The sequence below is a fragment of the Lipophrys pholis genome (genome assembly GCF_963383615.2).
Source record: "Lipophrys pholis genome assembly, chromosome: 9".
In the NCBI taxonomy this organism is placed as follows: Eukaryota; Metazoa; Chordata; class Actinopteri; order Blenniiformes; family Blenniidae; genus Lipophrys; species Lipophrys pholis.
Genome location: NC_137639.1, coordinates 20659634 through 20686764, shown reverse-complemented (window position 1 = coordinate 20686764; position 27131 = coordinate 20659634). Strand labels below are relative to the sequence as shown.

Genomic DNA, 27131 nt, shown 5'->3' with positions numbered 1-27131 from the left:
GTAGCCTCATGGTGGGAATTGTGTCAGTTCCAATAAGCCTTTGACTTCAAATAATGGCTCAGCTGCATATTTGCCAATTTACGAATGTAAATGTGTTTCATGAGTAGTAAATGTGTTATGGTTCTGTAAGTTTGTTTAATGATCTGTAAAAACGTTTTTCAAAATGAAAATTTGTCTCAGGCTTCGTAAGCGTTTCACCTTTTGTAATGTTGGTTTGCACCTTCCAGCCACAGTAAAATGTATATATTTTCACAAAACCAAACATTCGCTACTGAAAATGACTACGACTTCAAAATAAAAGCGATTTCAGTGTGCAAAAAAATACTATCTATATATATATATATTTATTTATTTATTTACTGTGGCATTATGCATGTAATTACAAACTCACCCTGAGAGCATGGCTTTGGGTGTAATGCTCGTTTGTTTGCAATAAGGTGGCGATCTTTCATGACAACATCACCGATATCTCAGTGTATAACATGCGGCTTCCAGCGGTGGGTCTGCAGCTGCTGCCGCTCAGCTCGCGCGCTTTCCCCTTACAAACAGCGTGTGTTATGTAAACTCGCACACTATTGGCTGGTCAAGTGACCGCTCCAGCCAATCAGAGCGGGGCTTCTAACATGCAGAAAAAACTGAAGTTGTCCTTTATCCTGGAGCAGTAATGTCTGAAAACGGTGAGTTTAACTGAACTAATTTTACTTATTTTACACGGCCGTTACTTTCCCGGCTGGGCTGCACACGATGATATGTATGTATGGAGGATTTCGACGGGGGGAGACAGCTAATGGTAACTTTTGGTCTGTCGCCGCCATTACACCACCGAAGAAGCGTATCCCGCCCTCCTTCTCCGGGCTTCTTCTTCTTCTCCTCGGTTTCTCGGTGTGTTCAGCGCCGGTCCGGGAGCTCGTGGGGGAGGGGGTGGGGGGAATCGGCGACGAGCTATAATGTGGCTTTGACAGCAGCTCTTCGGCAGTGTGATTGACGCTGCTCCGGTAGCTTTGGAGCTAGCGGGGAGCTGGCTAAGCGCTCCTCGGACACGTTAGCCATGTTAGGAAGAAAATGGCCATCGGTGCATGTTGAAGAGATGGGAGAATCGGGGGCTAGCTGTTAGCATCGAAATGCTAACCGTGTAGCCATCATCTTGCCAGCTTGGGGTCAGGCTCCTTTAGAATAGGAACAGAGGAGCTCACATGGGGTCTGCATTAAATATCTGTGACTTTGTGGTTATTATGTCTGTGTCCTTGTGACTAAGCAGCTGTGGACAGCCGTCAATATTACACAGCTGGTTGGGTAGATTCGCCTGCATCAGCCCTCACAATGTCCACCTGTGTGACATTGTGAAAATTTGAAAGTGATGCAGGTCACATGTGATTTCACCTTTTGTTGCCAGCTTGCTCTCATTTGTCGTCTGTGCAGACGAGATTTTCACAAACAGTTGCAAACCTGATCCGAGTGTCTTTTGTATTGTGTAAATTATGAGGATCAACAACTCATCGAAAACCCCAATGAGAAAGATATCAACAAATATATTTATTTTGTTGAAATGTCAATGGACTTGCACCACAGTCCCTCTGTTTCTCCTCAAAACAGCCACTCAAGCATGTAGTGTTTCCCTCATTTCATAATCTAAAGATGTGATTGTTAAATTAATTGACTGCGTTGGCCCTGTGGTGAACTGGCAGCATGCCTTTTGCTTTGTGCTGGCTCCAGGCCATCTTAATTAACTTGCACAATGCAGGTATATTACATGGATGGAGAAACAATGGCTTTCATAGCAACAGGTCTTGTGACCATGTACCATTCACATCCAGCTCTATGGAAGAAAAAATGCATGTATGTAGCTCCAGGTCACAGTGGGGTAAAAAACCATGTACAGTACCGTGAAAGTGTTGTCTTTGGCTGTGAAACCTCATATGCTGCTTGGCTGGTAGTTTTTCGCACCTCCAGCTTAAGTGTATATGTTTAAGAAAAATTCCTCCTGTGGCAAGGTGCCTTTAAAGAATAAAATGATATATTCTTAACCCACTTTAAAAGATTTACATTCTCAGCAGGAACAAAATTCTGGGCCAGGCTTATACTTGGTTGGGGAAGTTGGAAAGTAATGGAAAATTGACTGACTTTGTAGCGTCGTTGTTTGTTAGGGGATTTTCATAACAAAACGTATCGAACCTTACCCTGTTATAAACCTTATCCTTGAAGCTATAGACTATTCTGCCAATTAAAATAGTAAAGTATAAGATGTGTCAGATTCATGGCTTGCACTGGGATTCCTGTATTTATAGGATTCTTTTTATAAATACCAGCATTGCTTAAGCAGTTTTGTATATTTGGTAACCACTCAGTGTGAAGTATTATAGTGAATGCTCTTTGAATATAGATACAATGTAGTAGCCATGAGCTAGACTCCTCCAGTGGGTCCAATTACAGTACGTATCTAATTGATGTTGTAGCTCAACATCAGCTCAGTCCATGAAGTGGCACAAAGAGAGAAATACTTGGCAAGGGCTGCACCTGAGCAGCAACCTGCATGGTCAAAATAACAATTAGCTCAGGCTCAGCACATGGTGAGTCATCTTGGCAACCTCAGAGTGAGCGTCCTGGCACTTCTGTCCAAGCTGCTGTCGAGATAATATATGCAGGCGCTTCTTTTCATCAGGAGAGGGCAATGTTCACAACCTTACTTCAGATGTAACCCACTGGCGGATAGACATCTGCACAAGGCGCACGTAGTGATTTTACTTACACATTCACAGCATGCATGTGTTTTGTGAACTGTTACACCTTTTATCTGAATCAGTTTTGCATTGCTGCGTTCCTCATGAAAATGTTATTTATTAAATTTTTTATTTTTTTTTAAATCCCCCAGAAGCGATGGAGAGTTCCTCGGTGTACATGTGCTTCCCCTGCTACCAGGAGTTTAACACCCTGGAAGAGGTCCTGAAGCACCAGCTGACGTGCACCGCTGAGGATGAGCAGGCGGACACATCTGGAAGCGCTTCTGCTTCCGTTCCAGGACCGCAGACACGGGTAAGTTCTGGCACAGTCAACACTTTCCCGATTTTATCACCTGACTATTTATTTGGATTTCAGCTGTGGAACAGGGAGAAAAAAACAAAACTAAAACGCAACAAAAGTTAAGATTGTGACGCTATGACCTAAAATAACCCACTGCATTTAAAAACCCCTGGATCATATCTGGAGGATGACATTGAAGCATAACTTTGGTCATAAATCGGCAATGCTCTGCTACTCATCATAGTAATAGTGACCTTGGTCAGAACACTTAACATTGAGCTGTTTGTAATTATTTACTGGCTCATTTAAAGACGTGTAATAATTCCTGCTTTATCCTGACATCATACAAGCTCGAACTTTTTTGGTAAGATTGGTATTGTCGAGGTAAGAATATAAACTGTAATTCATGCCATCATTTTTGTCGAGTAGTTATTACTTGACATGGCATTTTTATTTTCTCTGTATTTAACGAGGTAAAAGCCTTGTAGATATTATTTTTTTTAAGACAAACCTGGCTGAGAGGGCGGCATTAACTCATTTTTACAGCTGTGATGCAGTAACAAAACAAGAGACACCAGATATTGTCCACTGCGTGAGACGACACAATGACGAGGAAAAGTGTCAAAATGGCATAGAAGAAAGTGAATAACTGAATTTTTTCAAGGAAGTAACTGATATTACTACTTAACCCAGTGTTTCAGGCCTTTTTCACGTAGCGTTTTGACTGACTCAACAAGGTGATGGGAGCCACTGAACGCTTTCAAAACGGGTTTTACGTCCCAAGAATTTCTCTCTGGGATTCATCAAATATTGTCTATTCTGAAAAAACAAACAAGCTTGTCTGAAACATGCATTACACGCATTGATCGACTCAATTCACAATGGAGGACTGGAAGTGTTTGTGCTGCTCTCTGCTTTTTAATTCAACAGCAATTCTCTAATCAAGTGTACATTTATTGCTCCATCTCCTGGATCACATGTGGACATATTTCTTACATACACAAGATATTGAGTGTGCCGATGATACATGCATGCAGGTTGCATTACAAAAAGACACAGCACCAACTACTGTCCTGGCTTCCAAACGACGGCATTTACAGAATAAACAGTCACGTTTCCAGTTGATCTGTGTCGCGTGAACAAGGTCTTGGTAGGATCAGCCGACATAACAACAACAACGGTGGAGGTCACTGGGGACAGTCAATATAACATTTGTAGAAGCCCCCCTGAAACTGCTCTTAATATTTATTGTACGTTCTTATCGACATGAGATTTCTGCTTCTGTGCAACAGTTGCAGATACAACCATTCGTTAAAGCTCCTTACGAAATCTCTCTGGCCTCCGCACGGTGAAAGGGAGCTTTTCAGTCAAAAGACGATTATTATGGAATGAAGATTTCAGATTCCTTTGAGCCTTGTCAGGCTCTCCATAATAGGTTTTGAGAAATTTGCTCAGTAAGTGTGAGCATTTTTAAGTGGCACTTTTATTTCTTTGTGCCAAAGAGAAAAATGAGGCGTTGTTGTGACGTATTGGTTATTTCACTGCTCCGATCTGCATGTGGCCACTGAGCTGTATAATCAGTTGGATGCACTCGGTCTCATAAAAAACAAATGAACATAAAATATAAGAAATTTCTAGAATCATCATATAGATGTGTCGCCATGAAAACCGATTATCATACAATTTTAATGGAGAACTTATCTGCTCCATGTTCCTTTGGCAGTGGCCACTGCCCATGCACATGTAACAATATTAAAAGCCGACAGAACTTTTTGTTATGCTGCATCATTTAGACTTCCTGCTTTTACCCTGATAGATTCACAGTCGTGCGCATTAAGGCCAGCAGCCTATTTAACGGTTTCTTTTAAATATTAAGTACCACCTGGAACCGCTTCTTCCCGTGCAGTGTAACGTCAGAGTAACACATTAGCACGCTGTATATCAGAGTAATGAGTCACTAGTGAGGCAATCGGGTGAAATGTGTGGCAGCGCTAAAAGTGTGGTGATTGTAAATTAGGCTGTACATTTAGGATGCTGCTAGAAAGTAACCCCCTCATTTGGTTACCGCAGTGGCATTTCTACAGGTCAGGGGGGTTGGATGTGTTCTGTTCTTCAAGTTTTAAAAGTACTTTAAAGACAAGGATCCATTGTTCATTTCCTCTTCAGCGTCACAGGGCGCTGGAGTCAACCTGTTCAGGATGGACTCAGCAGGGACTAACGGTCCATCATGGGGCAAAGATAAAACTATTGTGATTGCCATAAAACCCTGATCTTCACTACCTGAAAGCCAAATCGTCATAAAACACTTCTATCTGTTGTAGGGATCGGAACTAACCAGAAATTACCGACATTGATGTCATTATTGATTCTGCTTATCAGTCTCACTTTCATTGATTCCCATATCGATTCCCGATCATACAACCTTCTTGTTTTGCAGGATAGTGAGTAAGACATGTTGTGATCCAATCAATACACCTAATCAATTCCTCACTCATTCAAAGCTTTAAATGTTAATCTTATTCTGATTGCCGGACAGGGACGATGTCATGAAAGAGCGGTTGGTTTACAACATCTTCAGCACCAAAAGCAGATGTTTTATTAGCCATCAAAAACACACCACTGGCGTAAACTCTAAACCGCTATGCCCCGAAACCTTCCTGCTCTGCTGCGGCAACAAGCGCGTAAACCTTTCACCACAAACAGCCCGGTGGCTCGTTGGCCTCTCCTCACTCGGTAAACTGTCTGGACAGCGAGTGAAGACGGCGCTCGGCGCTCCTCCTCAGTGAACACAGGCACGATTTCCTCAGAGTGATTGTCACTTTGCCAGTCGTCATGTAGATAGAATTTATAAATATCAGAGGCTTGTAGATCCACAATGAGAACCCACCTACAGTATCATCAGAGCAACATTTTTATTTTTTTTTTCATTTGTGCTACAAATTTGTTTTTAATAGAAAGTTAACTAAGTAGACTAGGATTTTTATTTTTTTTTCAAACCATGAATTACATTTATTAAAGCAATTACTAAGTAATTACAATAGATGTGTAGTTCAAAATGTGGTTGCAATCACCTAATTTTAATCTTAATTGGAACTCCGCTAAACCTCTATCAGCAGTCACTAAATGCTGTAATGCGTTTAAAATAATCCAGAACAAGAAAAAAGTAATCTCTGAGGCCATTTTATTCCCTTTAAGTTTTATAATAAGGATCAGCTTTTATTGTTTTTTATTTTTTTACTCACTCATCTTTAACTCTCTTCCATCTCTACGGTCTGTTTGGAATTGATCCACATCTCCGTTTAGTTTGTGTCCCATATCAACTGTTGAGGTCTGTTCTGTTTGTGTGCATTTGCTGAGCATAAAATGAAAGCATGGTTCTTGTTATTCTTGTGGTCCGTTTTAGCATCCTATTGACATAGTTTTGAATTTAATTTGAAACAAATGGTGGCGGATTTCATCCTGTCACCTACGGAACTATATCAGTTTTAGAGTCAGGGTGCCTCAAACGTACGTTTTGAGGATGTGGGACAGAACCCGTATGCAGAGAGAAGGCGTGGATAATATATAAATTTGAGCTCAAACTGGGAATTTTCACACAGAAAAGCGAGCACGCGAACCACTGTGCATACCTTCCGGATTGAGCTGCACGTGGCCACAGAACCACCAGCTCGTATGTCTTATTTAAAACACTAAAATCAGAGCCAATGCTTCTGCTTAATGTAAACTTTGCATAGCCCACAGTGTTAAGATGAAGCAGTAAGTAATATGTCTTTGTGCATTAAATGAATAAATCACAGTGGAGCAGTGCTGGAAAGATTGCGCGCGGAGGAAAGGGACATGTGATAAAGGTCGCAGGCCAGATTGAAGTCCAGGATGCCATATTTACATGGTGTCCGCCGAGGCCAGCCTGAATCACCACAATGTTATTCATGCTTCAGTTATAATGAACTGTTGTGATTTCTTTGTTGTATCGTGACCATCCCAGACTTTTGCTTGTCTGGATTAGCAGTGCAGTGTCATTTTTCTTCTCCAGTGTTCTTTATTGGTTTGTTTTTCTCTTAGTATGTAAATACTGTTGTATTTTTATTGTTTGGCCCCTAGTGCATCAGAGAGGCCAGCGGGATTTTACATAATGCATGGTATTCAGTCTTTTTTTTTTACGTTATGTGTCCTGTTTGGAGAAACTCCATTGGAATGCATTAGCTCCTTGAGGATGCGATCTGAATTGCAGAATTACAATGTTGCATAATGAGATGAGTTATTCTGTTTCACTTTGACATATTGAGCAGACTCTGTTGGTGGAGCTGGCACTTTTTACTTTTTTGCCTTTCCCGTGACAGCTTCAGAAACCCTCGGGGTTAAACGCAGTCATTGACTCCCGTTTAGCGGGAAGCCATGGCTGTGTGCTCAGACTTCCTGCTTACAGTCTTCAGCACACGTCTACAAAGCGCGGTGATGCTGAAGACGGACAGATTGCATCCCAAGTTGCCAGCGGGCAGAAGAGCATGAGGCATTAGTCAGTGCCACCCCTTCTCCTGATGGATCGCTCATTGGCCTTCTTGTGGATGAATCAGCTGGTGAAACGCTGTAAACCTGTGTACCTTATGGCCTCCCGTTGCCCTAAAGGCTCCTAAAGACGGCAATTTTAGCAGTCCTACAAGTGTATTAACTGCTGCACTGTGTGACGTGGCATTCATCAGCTTTGACTACGAACGTTGCTCTGCTCTGAATGGATAATGTGGACATGGACCATCAGTTCACCCCCCGGTTATCTGCAAAAATTGTCTTGCAGATATCCATGTATTGTTTTTGTCCGTAGCTGGTGCTTCTTTGATCATCATGACATTTCTATTGTTTTCAGTCGTTGTACATTGTAACAGCCCCTATGTAGTGTAGTGAGACGGCAGTTATGTCACGGAAGATTTTCTCAGACTGTGTGTGTGTGTGTGTGTGTGTGTGTGTGTGTGTGTGTGTGTGTGTGTGTGTGTGTGTGTGTGTGTGTGTGTGTGTGTGTGTGTGTGTGTGTGTGTGTGTGTGTGTGTGTGTGTGTGTGTGTGTGTGTGTGTGTGTGTGTGTGTGTGTGTGTGTGTGTGTGTGTGTGTGTGTGTGTGTGTGTGTGTGTGTGTGTGTGTGTGTAAGAGCTGCTGGCTGTGCAACGACAGAGTTTAAGCCTCAATTGAAAATATTGCGCGTCTTTTGTCTGAGACAGCCAAAATGGCAGTGTATAGCCATCATCAGTACCTTTATTGCAGGTACTTTCACGTTATCTAAGTAATGATTTCCACAGACCCAACAAAGCTTCAGTAATACCTGTGGCACTTCAGAGAAGGGGAAGCTTCAAATGAATATATTGTTCCTTAAAATATGTATGACAAAGTCAAAACTTGTGTTTTTATTAATAATTGGGTGTTCATTCAGTCTCTTTCTAGTTTTAAATGGTACCTATAGTCTGCAGGGTAAGACATTGTTAGATAATGAAAACCACACAATATGACGTTAACATCAATATTTTTCCCTCTTCAGTCTCTTTCTTTGACTTGCGGCTTGCCCGTGTCACTTCATTGTGATGAAAACGTCTATTTTAAATGTCACTGCTTAGTAAGTGATGCCGTCTGCCATTTTGGTGTTTTCATTTGGTGTGTGCAGCAGTGGAAAGCCTTCACCACCCTTTGCCACAGATTTTTCAAATAAACACAGAACTTTGACATTGTTTTTTTTCCTACCAGTGTAAAGGTCAATCGTTCCATGTTCATTTTACTTTAAACCACCAAGTCCAAATGTTAGTGAGGTTATTTGCTAAATGGACGGAGCAAAACAAAATGCTGTAGGACAAAGTGGGGCCATTCTGTCTTCACTGGTGTGCACAATGCGACTTGCATAAAATTTTTGTCTGATGAAATTCTGGCTTTGTTTTTGTCTGACTAAAGCTGTTGAGTTCACTACAGGCATTACCCGCCATTTGAATCCGAAAGATTGCAACCTTTTGTACCCAATACATTGGTTATATAATGGTTCTATCCAGTGCCAATGAAACACTCTTTGGATGTTATCTCAATTTATTGCTTTTTTTTACTGCTATCATTGTAAATGTAGTTTGGCTTTTTGTCAAAAGTGTAATTGAACCCGGCCAATTCATTCGATTTTTCCTCGTCTTTAACACTTTATGCAGCGTTTCTGAGGTATCAAAGCCCAGATTGTTATCCCTAGGGCTTTTAGTTCTTTAAGCCTAACCGTTAAGCCTTTTACATATTGATATTTAAAAGTACTTATTTATTTGTTATCGTGTCTTATTTGATTTTAACTTTCTTTTCTATATATTCTGTGTGGAGCAATGCTTTACGGAATTTCCCTCTGGGATTAATAACATTCTATTCTATTCTATTCCGTTTAAAGACATACCAACCAATAATCACACTGATTTCACAACATCTGACTTAAGAAGTGTTCGATAAATTTCTCAAGGCTGGCTACATGCTTTATAAGCAAGAGGTACTCAAAGCTTTGTGTACATGTTTGAAAACCTGCACGAGTTTGCTTTGCTCAAGCATGGTTCTTCATAATTTATCATATTTTCATGGAAAATGTATTGATCGGATGAACTGACTGAAGCAAAAAGATGCTTTAACCAAGGAAGGAGGTCAAAACTCACCACCAGCAGTTCTTCCCTCCTTGTTTAGCATAGCAGTTTATTTATGGAATATGATTGTCATCGATTGTTAGAGTTTGAAACAAACGTGAAGAAATGGAGAAGATAGGGTTGTGTTTCGTCCTTTCAAAGGAGGAAATCATGTGCACTCCTGTTTAGTTATATACACAATAAGGATGTGGAACTGGTTGAATTATATGAAAAATAAAGACCTGTGGTATTGACCTGTGAAATAATGAGGACAAAGGCACTCCATCAGCTCATTTTTTTTTTAAGCATCTCAACAAATCTAAATGAAAACTCTTTAATCTTGAGTCACTCGTAAACCATATGGAGGCAAGAAACCCTTCAACTGAGAGCTTTTACTTAAGAGTAAATTTGTCAGGTTACACTACCTGCTATTGAAGAGTGTCCAAGGTTTTTTTACGCAGTGTGAAAAACCTCTCACTGTAAAATCGCCTATTCTAGTGTTTTGATGTAAGGAGGTTTGACATTGTTCCACTCTTTCCACTCTTTGGTATTGATACTTATCAACACTTGACAACACTCTTTATATTAGTTTTCCTTCTTATCAAACCCTGCCACACTTCAGGGTCATCTGTGCGGTCTTTTGAAATAGTGTCATCAATGGCAGTATTTTTCTGACTTGTACACATAGTGATAATGTCTATAAGAATGACAGGTGCCAGAGTTTGAGGGAAAATACATATAAAGGTGCTTCTGAATGATACAATACAATGGAAACCATAATTTTTCCCATAATTAAATTCAGTATTCTTTGAAATATTTCAGTTTGAGCAGAAATAAATAAATAAACATTTAAGCAAGCATCTTTCACCCCAGACCCACAAAACACATGCTTTTTAACATAAACGATGACCAAATGAACAAGTCTGTTAGAAAACTGAATGAAAATATTAACAACCTCCCAGTAAAACATTCCTAAGATTTATTTTTCTTTTCCCTGATTAATTTACTAATTGATGCAGTTTCATTAAGTCATGCTGTCTATAGCTGTTAGAAGAAAGTATGCAAGTGCATTTTTTCCCCCTCTGCTAATGCTTCCTACTGATACTATTTTCTCCACGAGGCACAAACCTGTGTATGGTTTAATCTCAGAGATGGGGTAATTTAACAGTTTTTGTTTGTGTTTTTATGCGCTGTATCTGGGGAGGTTGCCAGTTTGCATGCTGGAGCCAAGAAGGAAGATTTACAGGAAGATTATTAGGTCTTTGGAGTGAATTTGATGCATAAAATTACCCTAGCTTTTAGGGATTAGAGTGCATGTGGAATCTGGATTCCTCTAGTTCCTGTTTTTAGTCACAAAGGTTGGACAGAAAAACTATTTTGTTTATTTAATGACTGGTACACAGAATGAAATCATTCAAAATGTCAGTATTGATGTTAACTGACTTTCTGCTTCTTTACAAACATCATGTACACGGATAAAAACATCTCTCATTTAAGCTTGAGTTTAACTGAGAGTAACTTGTCCTTCATTTGTCACATATTAAATAATGTGTTTATCTCACTATCCTGTTTTGAGATGGAGATTCAGAGAGCAAAAATAATTTTAAAAGATAATTCCGTCTCCAAAATGAATCTAGTTATACAGTAATTCACATGTGAGTCAAATTGTTATCGCCAGAGAGTGTGTATTTCTTTTTAAAGATATTAAAATAATGGTAGTTGGTGAAGCACTTACTCGTGTTACTAAACAATCAGTTTGTCTAACAATAACATAAATGTCAATGCAGGCTGTGAATGTAATCCGAATGCTACCAGATGGTGGTTAAAGGTATTAATACCACTAAGAAAAGCCTCACAAATCAGTACAGCAGGTGAGTCGTGTTGAACTGCTGTGACTGAGGCAGTTCCAGGCGCCTTTAACCTCAACCTTGATGTTCGGTTTTTATCATCCAAATGGATGGTGGGAGCAAATGTAAAACCCTGTGGAGTGACCCATTCAACCCTGATGAGCCTTCTGATAGTTATCGGCTGGGCTAAGGCCTTATCTTGGCTGTCTGGAGCTCTCAGAGGAACCTTGGCTCCAAACACATGCTGCTCTAATTGACCCCAGTACCCCATCGCTGAATTCTCATCCTTCATCTGCCAGAAAGAATAACATTAAAGCATAACTCTGCAGGTTGAAATGGCTTAAAACTCCAGTTTGATTCTTATTTAAAGGATCCCCGTTCTTTATACGCAGTCACACAAAACAAGACAAGAACAAGCATTCTAACATTTTAATGTTGCTATTTTTTTGTGTGTCTTTTCTAGTCTATGGAGCAACAAGTGATAAATTTAACGAGGACAGCGGAAGGGCCACAGACTGAAGGCCAAGCAGATAATCCTGCCGATATTGCACAGAAGCATCCTGAACTTGCTGAAAGGTCGCCGTCAGACCAGCCCAGGATCCTCTACCAGTGTGGCGATTGTGATGAACTTTTCAGAAGCCTTAACCTTTGGCAGAACCACCGAAAAGAGGGGACGTGTAAGGACAATCCAACACGTGATTCACAAGCTGACCCAGAGACCTCCTCCGCTCAGGGCCTGACTTCACCTCTAAAGCCAGATGATCCTTCTGTCACAAACGATGAAACTACCACAATCGTTCAGCCAGTGTCCGTGGAAGAGGGAGAGACGCCTGAGGTCGCTCAGGTTGCTTCATCCGAGAACACAGATGATGATACTCCTGAGGTGGCTGCTTCAACCTCTATTCCAGATCCAGATCCCGATTCTTCCTATAAGAAGAAAGGGGCAAACAAAAAACCAAAGCCTGACCCAGTTCTTCTGTGCGTGGACTGTGGCTTTTGCTTTGGCCTGGTTTCTGAGCTTGTTGCTCACCGCAGGACCCAACACGGCTTTGAGGAAGCTCTGCACCGCTGCTCCGTGTGCGGGGAGAGCTTCCTCAACACGACACTTTTCCTCTACCACCGCAAGCAGCACCGACAGCAGGACGAGGAGAAGGTGGCGCCGGTGACATTGGTGGAAGGTGACGCCGTGAACAATGGGACTGACGGGCAGGAGATGGAGGAGACCGCCCCCATTACCAATGTCACTACCACTTTCACGCAGCCTGAGCAGTTCATGTGCATTCAGTGCGGACAGAGCTTCAGCGACGAGGCCGGCCTGGTCACACACCGCAAGACGAAGCATGATCTGGTGGAGCCTCTGCACGTCTGTTGTCAGTGTGGGGACACCTTCATGAATACCACCCAGTACTTGTACCACTGGAGGCAGCACCGCTACACAGCTGTGACGGAGGAAGGCAAAGGAAATGAAATCGGTGCAGAAACAGATGCCAGTAAACCTGCCGATGGCACACAGGGTACAAAGCGATCTGCGTCTTTTGGAGCGTCTGGTTCTCACCTTTCAAAGAGGAGTAGGCCTTCATTCAGGGCCATTAGTGGAAATGTGTTCAAAGGTAAGCAGGATTTATTGTTTCAAAATTCTATCTTGGGACAAACCAGCCCGTAGTTGCAGGACTACTTGGCCGTAACAAGCTGTTTTTCTATGTGGCTAGGAAACAAGGGCTCAGGCACTAAAGATGAATTAGAGGGCAGCACTGCAGCAGACTCAGACAACACCAATCACCCTCCACCTGCCAAGCTGCTCCAGGACTGGTCCCGCACGCCGCTGCCCCACGTTTGCCCCTACTGCGGCAAAACTTTCACCCGGCGCGTCTTCCTGCGCACACACGTCTACAGCCACACCGGAGAAAAGCTCTTCACATGCAAGGTGCCCATTAACAATCTAATCAGACTGCCTCTGAGTCAGAGGGCTGATTTGCTTTGATGTAAAGATCACTTATGTTTTGCAGCTCCCTTTGATGAGATGATGTAAAGCTACTAAGTGGAGCGTGACACAGTTTGAACCTCTTTTGTTTGAATGTTTGACAGATTTCTTGTTGTCCTCATACAATGGTAATTGTCCTAATGATGAGAAGTCAAATAAATGTAGCCATGCAGTCGTCTGCTCCTCTTACAATGAAGTAGAAGGGCGACAAAGCAGTCTGAATGTGCTGCAATTACTACAATTACTGATTTTCAAAAAATTTTTGATGAAGTGGAAAAATAACAGCCTTCACGGTTGAGTAAAAGCTAATTGTATGTTCTTGCTGAGAGGTTTACTTGAGGTAACTCACCATTTTTCATCCCTCAAATCAATTTATACCTGCACACAGCTATGCATAGCTTTATTTATTCGATTTTGCAAAAAGGAGCTGATGTCAAAAAAACTATGGCGCTAACTCTCATTATTGTTGTTCTGAAGGTTTGCTCAAAGTCCTTCACCAACTCCCAGAGCCTGCTGCGCCACAGCATGAGCCACACAGGCAACAAGCCCTTCAGCTGTGATGTTTGTGGCAAAAACTTCTCGCAGGCAGCCACCCTGAAGAGACACCAACGCATTCACACGTCTACACATCCTCGGCGCAAGCGTGGACGCAAACCGGTACAGCCTCCCTCCTACATTCTGCTCTATAAAAAAATGCCTTAAAATGTCGTGTCCCAGTACTCAGATCTTGTATTTAAACACTGAAGAAACAAAACACATGTTCATCTATATGTTAAAGCAGTTATATTGTAGATACCTCACTTTCACATCCTCTCTTAATAACCTTGAAAGTGATCTCATTGCAGGTGTGTAGTTTGGACAGTGAGGAAGCGGCTCATCTCTTCGCGTGTCCCAACTGTCCTTCACGGTTCAGCACCATGGATCAACTCAACCATCACAAGTAATAACACTTTACTAATTTCATCTTTTACACCTTGGGTTTTTTTTTTTTCATATGTCTTCGTTGGAAAAAACGAAAATATGTCAGACATTTGGCAATAGTCAGGATTTCTTTTTTTTTTTTTTTTTTCTTCGACTCTTGTTTACATAAATACATCAGATTTACAGTCCCAAACAGAGCCCAGGACAGGATTTAGATAAACCTCCCCCCCTCTCGCCAGGAGCTGTAGTAGCTGAGCCGTGTCCGACTACTGAGCAAGACCTTTAAGCTGTGTAGCCAACACGCCGAGATGTCTGCGTGCCCTTGCGCCTCAGCCACATATGATTGACAGACAGAGGCCTGGTAAATTAAGATGATAATGATAAGGACCTGGGAATGTGGGAAGAGCCCGGCCCTGTCCTGCCTGGCAGAATACTGGGTGGAGGATATAAGCTGCAGTGGATGCTCAATGAAACAGCATTAAATTGCTGACGGAACACTGGAGTGGAAAGTGCACACCATTTTGTACAAGCAGGACAATGCTCTCGTGGACATGAATAGTGTAAAAGCAAATGTGAAAGATTAATGTTTGATCTTAAATTCATTGTGCTGCAGAGGCAAAACTCAGGAAATCGAACAAAAGTGTTCTAAAAAAAAAGTTCAAACTGTTTCGTTGAAAAATGATTTTTTTTCTGGTTAAGCACAGGTTGGTCTCAAAACAAAAAAGACGTTGGGAACGGAGGTTTTAAAGTAATGTCATCCAGTTGATGGTTGCTTTTAAAAAACGATGCTCGTTTTGTTTTTACAAAACATCAATGATGTCCTTGAACAGGCTTTTTTTCAGAGCTTTTTACGAAAACCCACAAACAAACTCATTGAGCAGATGGAGTCCGCTCATACATCATTCACTAAAGAAGACCTTCAGATATGATTGTTGTCTTTTCTTTTCTTTCTTTTTTTTTTATTCCCGAGTTCACAAATAACCTTCTCAGTGTAGGAAGATCTTCAGCTTTCATCCAGAGGATGAAGAAAGGTAGCGGGGCTACAGGACACAATTGATTTTAATTTACATGGGAAATTACTTGTGCGAATAATTAATGATCCAAATTGTGCCCTTATTCTGTTGATAAAAAAATCAATTAATCACCTTGTTGTTGTAACTCCTGTTAGTTCACCACAGTTTTCAGTACTAAAGCTATATGCACAGCATCAGTTCTGCTCATCAAAGAACATCTGGCTTGGAGGAGCAGTGGTCCTGACTGAAATTTTAATCCTGGGAGCTGCCTCAGGGTCAGATGTCCCTGAAATATTGATTTCTATTGTCTATTTAACAGGGAACAGAATCAGTCTGGTCTCTCACACAGGCCTTGAAGGGACCTTGCGCATCACCTTTAACACCCTACTTTATTTAAAGTGGCTTTTTGGTTAAGTGTTTGTATAAGCAATCCTGTAAAGCTTTGTAATGTAATGCCTGTGCCCCTATATATGCAACGTTTAGGGCAGGGTGATTTCTTTTTCCTTAAACACCATCTATTCGAGTATTATGATTGCAGGAAGCATTCAGGGTTTTTCTTCTCTTCTCCCTGCTGTAAAAGCCAGCCTGATGCAGCATTAGGTGACTGCATCCTAACACTTCACTCCTCCCCTAAGGCCATACTCAGAGTAACATAATGCAATGGATAAATATAGCCTTTCATGTCCCAACTCTTGACTCCTCCCAGTTTACAGCTGCTCTTTTTATCTGCAGCCGTTATACACTCTGCTAATACCCCTCATTTGACCTGAAGTACAGCTAAGCACATACTTGCTGGTAATCCCCCTACGAGTCACATATAGGGTGGCAGCTTAAAACCAAAATATAACTTTTATTACAGAGTTTTATGGGCCTCTGAATTAAGGCTTTTTAAGCCTCCATATTGGGAGCAGTAATTTTTTAATTTCGTTGTTTGTGCGATTATAGCTTCAATCTGTTAAACACCGTTCACACACCTTTGTAATCCTGCACTTGTGAATTGTGAATATGTGTGTTTGAACAGATTGCTCCACACCAGCCACCCGTTCCCCTGCTCTGAATGCGGCGAGGCCTTCAAACGCAGAAGAGACCTTGACCTGCACTCCCTCATGCATCAAGGTGAGCGTTCAGGCCTTTTTTTTTGTACCATATATCAATATTCATACCACAAATAGATGTGAATTTATGACTGAGAAAATGTTCACTATTTTAGTATTGGTTACACGTGTTGCAAATATCTGCAGCTTTAAATTTTAAATCAAGACTGTAAATCTCACGTCAATGTGGTGGCAGGGATTTTCCTCCTGTGTATTCTTTAGTCACGTGGTTTCCGTCTTGTTAGAATAAAAATATGACTTCACATGTTTTCCCACTCATCTCACGGCCATGTTGCTTATTGTGCTTGCACACATTATTCAATTATTTATAATGATTATAATTATAATTCAATATTTAATCTATTTATTAAACAGGGTCCGTTTAATGCAAATTAGTCTATCAGTGGATGGACGAATGGATAGATTGATGGATGGATGGATAGAACTGCAATGGCTACAGCTTGTTCATATGTCACAATAGTTTGTGCAGTTTATTGTGAAACTATAAACAGGCCAATAAACTGCTAATGAAAAAGGTTCAGATTTAACCTGGATGCCCTTCCTGATGCATCCTGAGTGGTTTAGAGTTGAGGGCTTTGCTCGATGACTCACAGTGGTGACACACACGACACAGTGGGAGTCAAACCAGCAAACTTCACGTTACAAGTTTGTTCCTGAATCCCTACTAAGTTTTTACAATGTGTTCCACTTACCAAAACGTTAATCTCTCCACCACGACCAACCTGAACATACAGTAACAATAGCTTACCCGGTACAATTTATAAAGGCGACATCTTAACTCCTAATATGGGGATTTAAAACAAAAAAACATATATCCAGACTCAGCCACACTGTACACAGCAACAGCTTTATAACAGACACTTTACGGTTACTAACAAGGTGCAGCACCTCTTTATCTCTCATAAAAACAGCAAGCACAAGAACATAAAGAATAACAGCTGTTTCATTAAATTAAGAAAGATAATACTTTGTGTGCGTGTTTGTGTACAAATATATATCTGGGTTCTTTGTGTTTTTTTGTGTTGTTTTTTTTATCTTCTGGAGCTGCTGTAGGTCCTGCTGTCTCGACATTATATTTCAGACACCACCTTACCAGAAACGTTGAATAAAGTATGTGATGACATGCAAGGTCATTTAACACAGGAAGCAACCATTATTACTTTTACTACAGACCTCTGGAGCCCTGATATTTGCCTCATGTGACTGCTGAGCCTCACTGCACACTGGAATTCATAAATGCAAATGTGAAAGATGAGGAACACATGGGCGATAAACAAAGAACAAGCTCATGCCATTTTGTGTCCAATACATCCAGTTTGTCGATAAAATGAAAGTTAATAGAAGGTCATTGTAACTATTAGATGGGGAAAGTATCACGATCAGCTGATATTTAATTCTTTAAAAAGTCTGAACTGGATTCTTTTCTGACTAATTTTAAATTAATCTCAGCAATTTCCTCTAGAGAAGGAGTTTGCCAGACAAGAAGTAGCCTCTCAGTACAATTATGCTTAGTAGATAAGTAACCAATAGATGAAATGGAATCAATTCAACTATGGATGTAATGTTGCAATATTTCCCTTGCATTGCCGGTACTGACTGACAGAAATATACCGTGATGTCCTATTGAGTGTCTTGGTTTCAGATAGATACACAAAAGCCTTTTGTGTGGCCATGTTATGCTTTTGTTAAAAAAAGAGCCTACTAAGGGTGACAATACCAAGATACCAGATGCAAGTCCATATGTCTCCTCTGTAACGGAAGCCAATTAGAGATGATGCTCCGATCAGCACAGCATGCAGTACATTACCATTGATGAAAGCTAAGTCAGCGGCAAATGACCTCATCAGGCTGCCTGGGTGGTCCGCGTTGTTTATTTAGAAACTTGGATCTGTGGCGTACAGTATGTCCACTGCCCTCTGCTGCATTAAGTCGGTGACTTTCTATTGATTTGTTTGCCATGTGGAATAGAGCAGGAAGGTGGAGGTAAATGAATTGGGTCAACATGTTGACACTTCATCTTAATCAGGCGGGTGTTGGCACGGCAACCTCCATTAGTTAAGCTTGAGGAGTCGGCGTGCAGCAGGGGTCAAATGTACGTCTCTCCTCTGAGAAAGATGATTGGAGAGATTGATCTATTGATCAATTCAAGGCCAAAGGCAGACATTGCCGTTATAAAAGGTTTAATTAGAAGATCTCAATAAGTAGCTGAGTGGGTTCGCCCCTACTGGGACAGACAGTACAGATGATTAGCAGGCTGCAGGATAGTGGCATGATGGCCTATGGACATGCTGATGAACCGTCAATGTCAGCAGTTTCCCAGCTGGGTTTTCAAGAGCAACTCAGCGAGAGCTTGGTTAAATACAACAGCCAACTGAACCAGCTGATTAGGAATGAATTAATTTACTGAGTACTTATCTGATTGACAGATAATGAATATGCAAAATACTGCCAATCAATTACAGTGGAAAGTTGTTTTGCTATTATGTTTAAACAAATTACTTGTTAATTGAGAAGAAATGGCAGATTAATTATTAACCATCATATTAAGATTTTGTGTCGTGACAGTTGTTTCTATTGTGTTTCGGAGTCAAATGAACCGATTTTCCAGATATCTCAGATGTTTGTGTAGAAACCAGAGAAATGTCGAGGTGTGTCAATATTTCCTTTTATAGACTAGAAGCCAATACTTCAACTATACATGCATTATAAAACTGAGGAGAACAACTGTAAATGCTTTTTTTCAGGCAGTGATTTTAACAGTTCTATACAAACAACTAAAACAGCAGTGATAAAATGTGAAAAGGCCAGAATGCTTTTAAAAAATAATAATAGTTTTCTTACTTAACCCATTGCGAAGTCAATAAGAAGAGGTTATCTATTGTAACTTTAGAAACGAAGTAAAGATCTCCGGTGGCTGCAGTGTGACTCTTCTTTTTGTATGTTTGACAAACAGACTCCATGATGTCAAGGGGGCAGGACTCTATGGGTCATACTCGGACATCTAGGACTCCTCATTGTTTATTTCTACCTGTGTTTTATTTCATCAACTTTTGTATGGTACTAAGTTTGGCTGTACAATGTTCCCCTTCATTAAAACAGCGGTGTTGACTGCAACAGTGTGCTTTAGTACGTTACATCATTTATGTCTGCTGCCAGTGCCTTCAGGAAAGAAATAACAAAGCTAAGCTAGAGAATGGGGAGACTGGAGCTGTCGTGGTGGTGGCCCAGGGAAATATCTTGCTATGGAAGTAGATGGAGAATGTGGTCGCGGTCCAATGTTTCACGTCCCTCCAAGTCTGCCAGCTATTGTTCATGTGCAGCTGTGATGTGTGGCGGTGCCGCGTTGTGGAAGTCGCACTGTTTGGAATGGTGTGGCGGTAGCAGAGAAATCTCTGACATCCAGAAAATAATGTAAAAGTGTTTGTTTTTCCACGACTGTGGCATCGGCCGTCCACCAACCCCTCTCACTGCACGACGGAAAACCACCGAATTCAAGCCACAGTCTTTTATCTCTCTTGGGAAAAGACCGAACTGTCAGAGTCTGTAGCCACCTTAAGATAGTTCTTAATAGGGCTGCAAAATATGTCGCGCATCCATCATCACTGCAATGGAGCCCTACAGCAAGGGAAGCCCCCCTCTATTAAATACATAATGCCCATGTTTCCATCTGGAGCGGCTTTGCAGTTTGCTCTACGGGCACTTTCTGTTATTCATGGGAGCTATGTCAAAGTGCAGAGAGAAGATTCAGTCAGACAGGAAGTTGCCAAACGAAAGACGATGTGCATCTGATCATTTCTGAAGCAAAACATCCTGGTAATTACCGAAGCACTAAAGCACAGAAATAAAGGGACAAGATAAGATATCCCTTTATATATCTCACATGTGGAGAAATTTGCAGTGGTACAACAGGATAGTAAAGAGAAAGAAGCACACATAGCAGAAACTAAAAAAAAAAAAAGCAGATAAAAATACAATATAATAAAAAAAACTCTGCACACTCTCATTACAGACAAACAGCCGGCTACATGTCCGCACTGTTCATCCCAGTTCATCAACCAGTCGGACAATGACCGAAAGCAACAAAGTCTTGAAACTGGCATGAATTGGGTGCAAGAGAAAGAACACTGTGATTTGGAAGAAGCACAAACACATTAACGTCGTATACTATAAGTGTTTACATTTATCAGAAATCATGTCAGTATAACAATACTCACCATTATTGTTCAACTAATAACCCAACAATTTTTTTAAAAACAGTGACTGATTGAGTTTATTGTACTCTGCAGGAATCAATCGGCTGTTCTGCATGGTGGGATAGTGGCACTTCTTTCAGAAATGCCTGATACTTTTGCACATTTCTCTCTATTCATGAAAACAAAGTATTTAGGATCATCTTTATCAAATTTCAGCAAAACACTAAAACGGGGTAATTAAAGACGTAAAAATAATCACTGGTGGTAAAACCACTGATTATTTTCTGCACCGACTGTCTCACATTAAGTCGTTTCAAAACGAATTGATCACTCCTACTGAATCCATGTTGCACTTAATGAGGTTTGATAACTATCTGGTAACAGCACATCCCCAGACAATAGGAAAAATGCTTCACAGGTGGTGTCAACAACTGCTGGCCAGTTTTGTTGTCATTATGAATTCATTACAAAATGTTAGTCAAATTCAAAAAGAATAATTAATTTGCGTCCCTGTTGTTTCAGTTTGTTTTACATCTTGTCGCATACACTTGTGGGGTTAGATTCTCCCCGTGCATTCACATAATGAATAATCATTAAACCCAGGCACATTCTTTTGTTGACACAGAGAAAACTGGCTGCTGCTGAATGCTATGGCGCCGATGCCCACCACCAGCCATTTCTGTATGTGCCACCTGTCACTGCATGATAGTTGGCACAACATCTAACGGTCTAGCACACTCAAATCAGCCTTCAGATATTCACATGGTGCTGAAGCTTGTAGCACGAGGAGAGAGTATGGCCACCTGTCCAAAACTCTGCACGCTCTCATTACAGACAAACAGCCGGCTACATGTCCGCACTGTTCATCCCAGTTCATCAACCAGTCGGTGCTGGACATCCACCTGCAGCGGTGTCCGACACCAGAGGAGGAGAGGAATACTGGCCGTGGACGTGGCCAAGGCCGGGGGCGCAGCACCGGGCAGGTTGGCAACAGCGTTTCATTAACCCTTTCATTCTTATCCTGACACTGATGAGAGGATTCCTTATGTGTAACGGAAACCATAATTCCAAGAACCTTGATAGATAAAATCGTCTTGTAAAAAAAGGGGAAGAAACGCATCAGTCATCAGTTCTCCGCCCGTAAAATCAAAATGAATCCAGCATCACGGTGAGCCTTTATCTTCATCGGGTTTCAGTTCTCCATGTCACAGATCTTGGGTTTGATTTCTTTCCCTCTGACTGGATCCTGTCCGTGTAGACAGAACAGAACTGCAGACTTTGTTAGATGTCACCACCCTTTCACTAAGGTTAAAAAAGTGTGACATTGTGATTGCGTCACAATTAGACCATGAAGACATTCTCCATTCACTGCCTCTGATCTCCAGCTCATTGCCCTCTGGATTGTCTCTTTTTTTCCCCAACTCCCCTCCCTGCCTCTCCCTCAGGTTGAATGTGACCTCTGTGGCCACCGCTGCATGACCCAGGAGGGCCTCGACCTCCATCGGTTATCCCACACGGGCCAGACGCCTCTCAAATGCCCGGTGACGCCTTGCCGCCGCAGATTCACCAGCAACAGCAGCCTGGAGGAGCACGTGCTCGCACATTTCCAAGGAACGCTCAGCAAGTCCAAAAACAGACCTCGTTTTCGCTGTCAGATTTGCCACAAGGAATTTGCCTACAATTCCACCTTCAGCGTTCACATGAGGACACACACTGATGAGAGGCCCTTTGAGGTAAGAAAGATGATTATACGCGCCAGTGTGTGTTTGCATAAGAAGGGACTTTTCTCGCAGCCTTCAGAGTTGTATTCCATCCTTTCTGTAAAACACGTTCAAATCATTCAATGCCTGCAGTCGAAATTGAAAACCCAGGGCGGCCTCATCCCCTCATGGTCACACCTGTTCATAGATGTGGCCATCTCTCCGGTTCCGGACCATGGCCATTTGTGCAGCGTGTCCTGCGGGTGTTTCCTCCCTCCCTGTGTACCTGTGATTAATGGCAGGGCTGAGTTAGGACCTGTCAGCTCCCCTCTGTGCCTGTTACTATTCTGGGATTCTCTCCCTCTCTCTCTGCTGCTCTGGTGATGAGGCAGGACATCAACTATAGACCCACCCAAGCCCATCTCAGCACGCCGTGCTGCAGAAATTGATTTAATGTTGTGGCTTTGCTTTGAGCCATATCTATCAGCCACGGTAAGGACTGAGGTCCAAGAGCACTGGTTTCAAACACAGAACTAGTTATGGGGATGAATTTTAATTTATATCAAATACACTGTGTGTTCTTGCAGGGACACTCATATTTGCTCTGGGAATAAAAAGCAAACTCCGCAGTAAAAGTGATTCTTCTTGAGTATATTTCATGGGGTTACTCAAAAGCCACATCTGTCAACAGGGATTACAGATTCAATTGGAGTGTCCCCAGTGGGAATCAAAGTAAAGCTCAATAATGTCGTTCCTCAGTAGTGCTTCAGGTCTAATCAGCCACGGAGTTGTAGGTCATTGTCTGCACTCAGGTGGGATCAAGCAGGGAGAGAATGTTACTGTGGCAGGAGCTGTTGATTACTGATGTGATTACTTTATTTAGGGGTAAACGCTTGCCATTTCATAACTGATCACACTCTGTGTTGCTGATTATACTCTTCCTCGCAGAGCAACAACATTTAAATGACGAGTCGATTATTTGAACACAAATTACATGACAAATATTTTAAGGCCTTTGCTTCCTGAAAAATGTATGTTTTGGTGCTTTGGTGTGCTGGTAATCTGAGTATGTTTGAGCTTTGGTTAGGATAAAGTATACAGATTGTGTTCTATAATGCCATGCGATGGCATAGGATCTACCTTCCCCCTACTCTGCATAGGAAGGGTGTTAAATCTGCAACCTTTACAACCAAAACAGCCACTTTTTTTGGTGAATACTTGAAAATAACGAGAACACAACTTATCAAGTCGATATATATATATATATATATCAGATACAAACACCTGGCAGCTCACAGGCAGGATAGGATACAGAGGAAGGTCACAAAAATCCTTTTGTATTTAATGCATTTATTTTTCCTCCCAAAATGAAATGTATTTCAAGGTGGGAATGATCAAATATCTGCCTTCAGATTTCATAAAAATAATACATCTAACCAGTTAGCTCTTTATGCTCTTAAGTAGCATAATTTTTTGCTGAAATGTGTTCGTCCGATAGAGAGGATGAATCTATTTTGGCCCTCGCTGTCATTAAAGTTGTCCATACCGACCGATATATAGTTGATTTATAGCTGCTTAATGTTGCGGTTATGATATGAAAAAAATCCTCCCGTGAATTACCCCATACTTTCTATTCCTCTTTTTAGCTGCTTAGCTCTCAAGATTATTTAATAGTCGTTCCAGTTCACAAGGATGTGACACAATTGTGAGTAATGGGTTCCTTTTTGCTGTGCAAAAAACAAACAAACCACTGAATTGCATGAGAATTGTTTTCATGTAATATTTTGAAAGCAACATGGAGCGACTACAAAGAGTCTAAAGAGCAGCTTCAGGATCAGAGCAGGGTTTTGTTGACCCCCGGTATAAAAGATGGATGAAGGAATCATTTCTAATGTGGTATTGACCAAATGGTGGATGGATTGTTTTGTGGGAAAAATAATTTGATTTACCAAAACCTGCATTCATTCGTCTTCTCTACCACTTTGCCCATTTTAATGTCAGTGAGTGCCGGAGCAGATTCCTGCTGGTCTTGGGTGAAAATCAGGATACGAACTGGACACGGTGCCAGTGTGTCACACTGCAAACAAAAGGAGTCAGTCACACACAGTCATTCAGACTTGCAGTCATTTCAGAGTCACCACCTCACCTCACACACGTCTTTGTGCTGTGGGAGGAAAGTGGAGTACGTGGAGAAAACCCACGCTCGCACAGGGAATAAAAACTGAATCGATTCCATTCTTTTGCATCTGTCCTCCTCCTGCACTATTTTCTTTCTTTTCAGTCTGTGTCTCAGCCACAAGTGCTGCCTCTGCAGAAAACAGGGAGAGGTCTCAGGAAATATTAATTGCAGTGGAGTTTGTGCACTGGCACTATTGTGAGCGTTAACTTTCCTGGCACCCGCTCATGCTTTTATATTTCCAACCTTCTCCCCTCTTCCACTTCCCCTCATCGCCCCCCATCCCCTCCCCTCCTTACTCATCACACAGTGCGCCACATGTGGGAAGCGTTTCCGCCAGCTGCCCCACCTGCAGGACCACGAGCGCATCCACAGCGGCGTGCGGCCTTTCTGCTGCTGGATTTGTGGGCGGAGTTTCAGCGTGGCCGCCCGTCTCACCGAGCACGCCCGCACCCACAGTGGCGAGAAGCCTTACCCCTGTCCCCACTGCAACGCCGCCTTCCGCTCTCGCTCCAACCTGGATAAACACATCCGGCTGCACGTGGAGCTGCCGCAGGAGTCGGCCGGGCAGGTGGTGCACGTAGCCGAAGCCTCCGAGGTGCAGAAGATGCTGAAGGGGGCCAGGGTGCTGTCTTCTCTGGCCGCCACAGCGGAGGTGGAGGCGGGCACTGTGCAGACCATTTATGTACTGCAGGGAGCTGAAGGAGCCACCGAGACAGTCATGATCCCGTCTGATCAGCTCAGCGGGATCGAGGGAGCCTCGCAGGTCGTCATCCTGCCCTCCACCATGCTGGGAACTCAGGGCATCGGCGTTCCCACCATCACCATGGAAGGAAACGAAATCACCATGGTGGAGACGAACCATTCGCCGCAGCACGCCATAGAGTTCATTGTGGAGGAGACGGTATGAAAGCGGATTAGAGGAGTAGACCGACTGAAACATGAGAAGGTAGACTGGTGAGTGATTGGCAGTGGGAGTGATTACTTTATCTGTATATAGTGTGTTATGTTTCAGAACCATTTGGAAAAAATTTACCCAGATTGTGGGCTGATCTTGCAACTTTCCTTAATTTGCCCACAATATGAATTAACATTGTTCCAGCTGTGTTAACGAAACGGGTTGATCCACAGAGGAAACCATCAGAAGACCTAAATGAGACTTTGAGTTTAAAAGCTGCCCGTGAAATCAGCTGTCGATCGTATACAGGCCTTTATTTACAGCCTCTATTTCTTTGCCGATCACGTGGCCGCCTCTGAAATGTCTTCTGCTTTCTTTCTAATAAAACGTTTCAGCTTTCACACTCGTGGGTGTCCATCATTTTATTAGGCGGTTGACATGAGGCCATCGCCTCCATCCCTTCAGATTGGATAGACTTTATAGGTCCTGCTGTAAATTGCCACCTCTGCCGCTTGACAAACTGTATGAAGTCTTCTGCAGAGAATTATGAACCCCCCACCTCCACCCCCATCCCCACCCCCACCCCAGCACCAGTCGATGCTCGGCTCCTCTCACTGCTGTTCCTGTCACTCACACGCACACTAATGTTTGTGGAAGGCAGTGAGAAGTAGAGTTGTGTATAGATCAACGCTAATGTTCCAATAATTTCAAGGACATTATGTTATCGATTGGCTTTGTGCCGTAATTAAATACAATAATAACAGAGAAACGTTGAGATTTATGATGATTTAACTGAAGTACAGCATTATGCAGTGGCAAGAAGTGTAATGAAATTATCCAGCACTTGCTGTATAGTTATCAAAAATAATGATCCTATTTGTGTGTGAATGGGAAGAGGCATAATGCGATATAAGTTTTGCCAGCGCTGCAGTAACCCATTACAGGCTTCTAAAGCGCAGTTTATGGCTGTCTCCCTCCCAGTGATTGCTGACAGGGGGGGTTTGAAACCACACGCACACACCAAGGCACTCAGTCTCGGTTTGTTTTCATGTCATGGAAGCAGAAATGCTGATGATTGTGCGAGTAACCGAAATGGGGGGAAATGGCAACGGTTCTGCCGAGCGAGAAGCTGAGGATTGGAATGGAGGGCTTCCCAGGAGCAAGAAAGACGCTGGAGCCCGGAGTTTAGCTGGATTTTAATTGCTTTTCTGTGTGAGTCAACAAGCAAGCAAGTCGATAAATACATGCTGTTTTTCCTTCCTGGGAAATCTTGAGAGCTGATATTGGGGTGGAGTGTCATTTATCCTACCTGCTGCCTAACGTTGAACCAGAAAAAACAAAACAAAAACACATGCACACAAACAGTTGATTCTTATGGTGAAAGCATGAAACCAGTGTGCAGTAAAAATGTGTCTGTGATGTAAAGAAAACTGTTAAGCGACTTTATCCCGTCAGTTTGGTGTCCGAACGTCCCAAACAGGATGGAGAGGTTGAGTGAGAGTGTTGGCGGGTTTGCGTCTCTTGTTGGTGAGCCTGTGAACAAAAATGCATAAAACCTGATGAGTCTGTCTGTCTTCTTCACTGCTCATTCCAAACTCAGCTAAACAAAAACTCTCTCTCCTGCAGGCAATTTCAAACAGTGGCCCTCAAAGT

At 42.2% G+C, this 27131-nt stretch overlaps 1 protein-coding gene across 1 annotated transcript; it reads left to right on the top strand.

Annotated features, from left to right (window-relative positions):
• Nucleotides 1–598: 598 nt before the first annotated feature.
• Nucleotides 599–25878, top strand: znf574 (zinc finger protein 574). Its single transcript, XM_080472338.1, has 10 exons — nt 599–677; nt 2870–3030; nt 11945–13091; nt 13191–13405; nt 13940–14119; nt 14308–14402; nt 16418–16512; nt 21539–21687; nt 22150–22437; nt 24891–25878. The coding sequence occupies exons 1-10, from the start codon at nt 665–667 to the stop codon at nt 25488–25490; spliced, it is 2943 nt and encodes a 980-aa protein (XP_080328464.1). The 5' UTR covers nt 599–664; the 3' UTR covers nt 25491–25878.
• Nucleotides 25879–27131: the final 1253 nt, after the last annotated feature.

Coding starts and splice junctions, on each gene's coding strand:
- znf574 (XM_080472338.1), top strand. Junction 13,092..13,190: donor TAGTGGAAATGTGTTCAAAG/GTAAGCAGGATT, acceptor CTATGTGGCTAG/GAAACAAGGGCTCAGGCACT. Junction 14,403..16,417: donor GATCAACTCAACCATCACAA/GTAATAACACTT, acceptor GTGTTTGAACAG/ATTGCTCCACACCAGCCACC.